Source organism: Ailuropoda melanoleuca, chromosome 4 (assembly GCF_002007445.2).
Source record: "Ailuropoda melanoleuca isolate Jingjing chromosome 4, ASM200744v2, whole genome shotgun sequence".
NCBI classification, from domain to species: Eukaryota; Metazoa; Chordata; class Mammalia; order Carnivora; family Ursidae; genus Ailuropoda; species Ailuropoda melanoleuca.
In genome coordinates, this window is record NC_048221.1 from 3,085,660 (window position 1) to 3,093,238 (window position 7,579).

Genomic DNA, 7,579 nt, shown 5'->3' on the forward strand with positions numbered 1-7,579 from the left:
GGGAAGGGCGGGGGAGGGGTGGACAGCACTGCATCCCTGGTTCACTTGCTAAGTTCTGGGGTCTCAGGAATGCAACAGCCCCCAATTTCTGAAACCGAACAGGGAGACACTATGAAATCCCTACCCTCACAGGCATTCTTCAGCGGCACGCAGACTATAATTAAGTACCCCAGGGCCCTGCCTTCACACCAAGCCAGATGAGTAGGGAGAAGCGCATGCAGGCACGCTAACCAGTCTTTAATAAACACAGGGCTCTGAGTCAGAGGAGAACTTGCCACCTCATGTTTGGCAGGCCCAGGTAGCAGAGTCAGGATGGGATGCCCTCCTGGTCCTGGTTTGTTAACAACAAGAATACGCAGGATTCTGCTTGGTTACAGAAGGCCTCCGTGACTGTGAACAATGGGTCCTGTGAAGGCGGTCGGGTGAACCCAGTTTTACAGACAGGCCTGGGAAGTGGTGGGGTTCAAGGAGGTCCCGGGATCCTTTGGGGGAGAGCAGTCTCACACTTGTTCTGTAGCTCCGCGGTCCAGCCTAAAACACCAGGCTGATGACCCAAAGCCGAGTGGGAAGAGCAGCCAGGCCCGTCCACCAATGGAGCAGGATGGGAACATCTCCGTCCAGGGTCCCACAGGGACAGGGCCAGTTCAAGGGTCTTCTTACAGAGGGAGTCAGCAGAGTTGCTTCCGGCAAAGTTGGACTTAACCCAGTTCCCATCACACACAGATACCGCCAACGGCCAAAGCCCCTGCCATGTCTGCTGCCCCAAGGCAGATGATCTCCAGGAAGTTAGCCTGCAGATGCTGAGCTCAAGGGCTTGGGGCAGGGACCCGATTTTGCCTGTCACCTGTTGTTCTCAGCAGACAGGTTTCATGCTTTTATTCTGCTCAGGTGAAGGAGCTACAAAGTTCCAGACTTTTGTATCTAAGATTATTCCACATTTATTACTTAACAGGCCAAACACTTTGCTGGGAAATCAAAAGCCTGATTCCACACAAGAAGGTTTTAAAAATAGGTCACAGCAGAGTAGTAACTTGGGACGTCCCAAACACCAGCCAAGTCCCCCAGATATTACTCTAATAAGTTGGGGTCCCGGGTGCCCCAGCTCACTCCCCACCCCATGCTTCTCAAAGGAAGTCTTATCTTTCCTCCTAGGCACAAACCCAGAGTCTAGCAAGCATCCAATGAACTTCAAAGCTATGGGATATGGCAGTCATGAATCTTCCTCCTAGCTCTGACGGAACCAATCTTTCAGTTCAAACTCTCTACCTCCTTTCAGGCCAAAAGAAGAGGAAAAAGGGGAAAAAAAAGAAAAAGAAAAAAATAGGAAAGAAAGGAAAGAGAGAAAAAAAGTCAAGCCAGCATTCCAGGCAGCTGCCAGATTTATCCCTAGTTACACTCTCAAATCTGGCCTGGCCACAAGAATTATCAGAAACCAGTGAGCAGCTTAGGCCTGGAAATTAACATCGTACTACAAGGAGAAGTGAACTTCCGAGTTTGGATCTCACTAGTGGGGTCCCCTTACCCTCCTCAGTCCCCCAGAAATACTCAGATTAAAGCATTTCCCCCAGTTCTAGATGCACATAAGTACCAGGTGGGCGGCAGGACTGAGGCCCCAGACAGACGCCTCCTCCTTCCAGCACTTTCTTCTACAGATCCTTCAGCAGGCCTCAGCCCAGCAGCAGCCAGTTCTGAACAAGAAGCAGAGGCTCCCAAACTTCTCACACAAGCCCGAACCGACCGTGTACAAGACTTGAATGTTTGCACCAGAGATGAACGAGCATGGAATTTGCCAGGTTGTTGCCAGATACTGATAACTGGTTTGTTACCAGTATCATCAGTGAGATCAGAAACTTTTAATTAATATCACAGTCTCAGCTGCTAGAAACCAAGCCTCTCCGTGCCCCACTCTCTCCCACATCCACCTGACTTCTTTTTTTCAATTTAGAAACAACACTGTTACAAGCCTCTGAAACCAAGAACCTGTTTCAAAGCGCTGTTTCTCAATCTCATTGCCACTGACATGTGGGGCCGGATAATTCTTTGTCGTGGGGAAGGCTGTCCTGTGAACTACAGGGTGTTTAGCAACCATCCCTAGCCTCTCCCCACTCAGTGCCAGTAGCTCCCTCTCCCAAAGTGGTGACAACCAAAAACCGTCTCAGACATTGCCAAATGTCCCTGAAAGGGGGCACGGGGAGGGGGGGAAGGGAAGGCTTAGTCACCCCAGCTGAAAAGTACCGATGCAAACTAATACCTTCTTAAAAAGACCAGATGCCAAAAGATACCCTAGGGTTCTAACAACTTGGGATCTGGATGCTGAGTTTTACATACATGTCTATGTATATGTGGTTATCCGTGTTTTGAAAACTAAGAAAAGCAGACAGCTATCACAAGAATGGCCCAGGAGAGATTTTTTCGTTGTTTTTTGTTATAATTATTCTCACTTCTCACAAATGTTAGGGCAGGGTGTCTCAACCTCAGCACTACTGACATCTGGGCCCAGATAATTCTCGGTTGTGGGGGCTGCCCCGTGCATTCTAGGGTGTTGAGTGGCATCCCTAGCCTCCACCCACTAGATACTAAAAGGAACCCAGGTTGTGACAACCAAAAATGTCTCCAGATATTGCCAATGTCTCCTAGAGAGTAGAACTGGCCCTGGTTGAGAAACCACCGTCCTAAGAAAGATATAAATGTCCCCACATAGTTTTGTGTAAAAAGGGGAGTGCATTTACCCTTATGCCAGATAAATGAGACCAGTGGCTGAAAGCATACTGCCTGTTCATTCGGTGAGAATTCAACAGACATTAACTACTGCCTCATACTCTCAACAGCCAACCCTGCTCTGAGGACAAGAGGATGAAAAGAGGTGTATTGAGTACAAGAAAAGAAACACAAGGAGATGGACACGTCTGGATAAACAACAGAGATGCTGGGGGCCTGTGGAAACTATTGCAGAAGAGAATGGAGCACAGCCAGAATGATTCTTGAGAGCACAACTCAGCAGAGGATTGATGAGGAGGCCAAGACAGCCGCTCCCAGAGTAGGATGTGGCCATCACAGCAGTTCTTTGGGGATGGGCCTCAGAATGGCAAGATCACAGATTGATCTGAACCAGGAGCTTGCACTGCACGGTGCTTTTCAGGTTTCAAGGTATTTCTCATAAATCTGAATGCAGGACACCCTGCTTCCTCCTGAGACAAAAAGCTCTGGTGGCCGGCCAGAGCGGCCTAACTAGTGCCTCTAGCAGAGCGTGTCTGCTTGGGACAGTATGGGCCTCCAGCATGGGCCTTGAGAGCTGGGGGCTGGGAGGAGAGGGCTTCTCCTGCAGGAAGATAGTTCATCAAGGTCATCAAGTAAGCACCATCCCCTCTGGTCAAGCCCTGGGAATCTGGTGCCTGTTGGACAAGGTCTAACCCAGGGCCAGGTCCCTTTACTTCTATACTGCTGGGGTAAAGGGCTGTACTCTCAGCAATAATCCAAGAACCCCTCTGGATTAAGTTTCTCTTCTTCCAGGGGTTAGCCATCATCTGAGGTTTGCCCTAGATAAACATTAGGGTGGGGTCATGACTTTTTCCATCAATAGGGAAAAGGTACCAGCTGTGTTACTGTGGACTCATTTTTCTTCCCTCCCACTGAACTTCTCCAAATTGTGGGAAAAGCCCAGTTTGCCAGCAAGGCCCACACTGTCCCTAAGATAGTCGCTCATCCCTCCGCGGAGTCTATCCATACAGACTCCACACCTAAGTTTCTTTTTTTTTTTTAATTTTTTATTTTATTTTTAAGGTTTTATTTATTTACTTGACAGAGAGCACCAGCAGGGGAAGCAGCAGGCAGAGGGAGAGGGAGAAGCAGACTCCCCGCTGAGCAAGGAACGCTGATGCGGGGCTCCATCCCAGAACCCTGGGATCATGACCTAAGCTGAGGGCAGATGCTTAACCGACTGAACCGCCCAGTCACCCCACGCCTAAGGGTCTTAATCTGGGATGCAGGAACCAATAGGATTCAAGGAACCTGGGGCTTCGTGGATCTGAAACCATAAACTGAATTCTCCCACCGCCCAGTTTTCTGGTGAGTGAATCCACAGCTTTCATCAGATTCATGAGCAATGGGGCCTGGACATTCCAAAAAAACCTACCCTTCTCTGTCACATGTAAAACACTATACTCTTGGATTCAGCACGCCCCTTCTAGGAATTTATCCTGTAAATCCAATCCCACCTGTGAGCAAAAATATTCATTGGCTATTCACCCCGGTATTGTTTGTAGCAGAAACCGACTGGAAACAATGTGTATCCATCAATAGATGACTGATTTTTTCAGTCCCCAATAGTTGACTGGGATACCACCAACCCATTACAAAGATCAAAGAAACTCTAGGGGTATGCCCTAGTGTAGTAGCTCTGGGGTGGGGGGAGAAGGGGAGTTCCCCAGGGACATTTGGTAGCAAGGGGAGGTATTTGTGGTGTCGGGACTGGGGGGGTTGCTCCTGGGATCGAGCGGGTGGGGCCAGGGATGTCGCTCATCACCTCACAGTGCCCAAGAGGGGCCCCCCCACAACAGAGAGCGATCTGAGGTGGAGAATTCCAGCTCCAGCGTTATCGCCAAAAACATTTAAGGAAAAACCCGAAACACAAAGGACCATGTAGACTATGCTACCACCGTGTGTGTGTGTGTGTGTGTGTGTGTGTGCGCGTTTGTGTGTTTAAAGGAAAGATATAACGTATCTTTGGAAAGGGATGTGAATCGTGGGTGACAGTCCTTGCGGCTGGGGAGAGGGACTGGATGCCTGAGGGACTGGAGGCGGAAACGGACTTTTCACTCTACCCCTTCCCTACTTCGTACCGGGTCTATCAAAAGGGGTTTTCGTTTGTTTGTTTTAAAGAATTACTTCAGACGCCAAGTTTCCCTGCCCCTGGGCTCTCTGGCAAGAGTCCTATATCGACAGCCTCAGGAGTGTTTCTTCCCCTGCTCTTTCCCCACTCCCTGCCCCTTTTACAGGGGAGGAAGGGAAGGAAGGGGTCCCTGTCCCGGGTCAACCTCCGGGTGCATCTCTGCCCCTCCCAGGGGTCTGCCCACCCTTCTCGGGGAGACCGGAGCCCACATGGAGGGCAGGGCCTGGGCCACTTCGTGGGCAGGGGTCCCTCCTGGGCTCTCCCCACCCAGCGGGGGACACGCGCCAATGCCGCCCCCTCGGTGCCCGCAGCGCCCTCCCGAGCCAGGGTCGGGCCTGGCCGGGTCCCCAACTCCGGGCAGCCTGGGGCCCGGGGCTCGTTCCCCTAGCCTCGGCCTCCGCTCACCTGGCTCGCCTTATAGAACTGTTTCTTCAGCCCCGCCACCGACATACTGCCTCCCGCCGTGGGGCCTCTCGCCCGGACCCAGCGAACCGGAGGGACCGCGCAAGCGACAGGCTCCCGGGCGCCGCCGATACCCCGCGCGCCTCAGCGGGCCCCGTCGGCGCCGCCTTCACCGCCCTCTCGCCAGCTCCGCGCCCGCCCCGGCGCCGCCTCAGCCTCTCGCGCGCCCGCGCGGCCAGGATATTACATGGCAACCGCACACTTCCGGTGCCGGCCTGCGCGCGCCCCCAGCCCCAACTGCGCAAGCGCGCCCCCTGCCGGTCAGAGAGCGCACGCTCACGTCGTCCGCCCTGCCAAGGCTGCCTCTGCCAGCGAGCCGACGGGAGCGAGCCTAGAGAGACCATGGAGGTTACAGCGACCCCTAGAGGCCCGGAGGTAGTCCTAACGTTTTAGGAAAGCCGCTTAAATCTTCGAGAGGTTGGGAGGCTGGGTTTACAAGTCTCCGGATACCTGTTTGTTAATCGCAGCTAACCCAGTTCTCTGTGCGTTTAGTCCCTCACACACACACCGTCTTCAGCCCTGCCACGTGCTTATCCATACAGTTGCCCAAGTCAGACAACACGGTGTCACTTCTACTTCCTTTCTATCCCCCTGTCCTTCCTGCCCTAACTAGAGCTTGCACCAGCCTCCTGTCTGGTATGCCCACCTGCAGGTTCCCCCACCAATTTCCCCTAAAAAATAGTCAGAAAGATGGTCTATAACACAATTCATATCACATTACTCTACTGTCCTCAGAATACACTCACAACTTCTAGCATCGCCTGCCTACGAAGCTTGCACATTTTGGCTCCATCAACCCTTCTGAGTTCAGCTCTCTTCCTCTTCTATAATCCATGATCCCTGCTTCCTATGGGCCTTTGCTAATGTTGTTCCTTTCTTGTACATTCTCCCTCAATTTCCCCCCATCCTTTGTGCATAAAAGAGAAATCTGTTTGGAATGTCACCTCCTTCAGGAAGTCCTTCCAAATTGATGCATGTTAATTGATTTTGTTTTTTTAACCAATTGTTATTGAATTGAATTAATTGGAAGTTAATAATGAATTGAAATGGATAAATTAATCCAAAAAGAGGAACAAGAAAGTGGCTAAAGCTAATGTGTTTGGAACTTCAATGCTGAAATCTCTGACAGATTTGGGTGATTTTCTGAAGCAGAAGATTGCTAGAAGTTTCCAACTGCCTCAACAGAAAGTACTGGACTAGATGGAGGATTGTTTCGGAATATGTATGTCACAAATCTCCTTCCCGAAGATCCTGATAGGGCTGTTATGAATAGTTTTTTTAAATTCCCCATGTGATTCTGAAAGGCACTCTCGACGGTGACCCACTGGTTTAAATCATTGCAAAATGCCAGAATGTCATGATTCATATGGGGAAACCCAGGCCTTGAGTAAAACATGACCTGTCCAAAATGATATACCTAACAACTTGGCTTTAATTATCCAATCTATAGAATCGACAGAATTCCAAACTTGGGATAAATTTCAGTCTTCTTTCCTCACTTCTCTGCTTGAGAGATTAAATTGGTACTAGAGAAAAGGTTGACATTGAAGGCCTCTGTTCCACGTGAAGTTTTTAATCTACATGATCACACAGTCCAATCAAATGAAGTTTATTCATTCACTCAACTATTCATTGAGCCCTTGCTAATGTATCAGTCACTGAGAGGTACTGGGAATACAGTGTTAAATTATTCCTGCCCTCATGGGGCTAGTGACAAATACAGATACTAAATCAAATAACATGCTAATAAAAAAAAACACATAAGCTGTAATTGCTTCAAGAAAAAGAACTGCAGGGGCGCCTGGGTGGCTCAGTAGTTAAGCGTCTGCCTTCGGCTCAGGGCGTGATCCCAGGGTCCTGGGATCGAGCCCCACATTGGGCTCCATGCTCTGCTGGGAGCCTACTTCTTCCTCTCCCACTCACCTTGCTTGTGTTCCTTCTCTCACTGGCTGTCTCTCTCTCTCTCTGTCAAATAAATAAATAAAATCTTAAAAAAAAAAGAAAAGAAAAAGAACTGCAAGGAAAAAAGGGCGGGGGAGGAGGAAAAAAGAAAAAATGGGGAAAAGAACTGAGTTTTAGGAATTACACCTTGTTGGGGATAGGGAAGGAAAGGCTCCTCTAAGGCGCAGATCTAAGATCTGAAAGTTAGATCGAAACTAGCCAGGAAGAGAGCCGCGGAGAGTCTCCTAGGTGAGGAAACAGTGTGTGCAGATATCCTGAGTATTAAAC

General features: G+C 50.0%; 1 protein-coding gene across 1 annotated transcript in view; it reads right to left on the reverse strand.

Annotated features, from left to right (window-relative positions):
• The window catches only part of SH3GL1 (SH3 domain containing GRB2 like 1, endophilin A2), a 31,501-nt gene extending 25,971 nt beyond the window's left edge, over positions 1 to 5,530 (reverse strand). Inside the window, exon 1 of the mRNA XM_034657541.1 lies at positions 5,294 to 5,530. Within this exon, the coding sequence (XP_034513432.1) occupies positions 5,294 to 5,338 (45 nt within the window). The 5' untranslated portion in view covers positions 5,339 to 5,530. The remainder of the gene's footprint in view (positions 1 to 5,293) is intronic.
• Between the last annotated feature and the right edge of the window lie 2,049 nt (positions 5,531 to 7,579).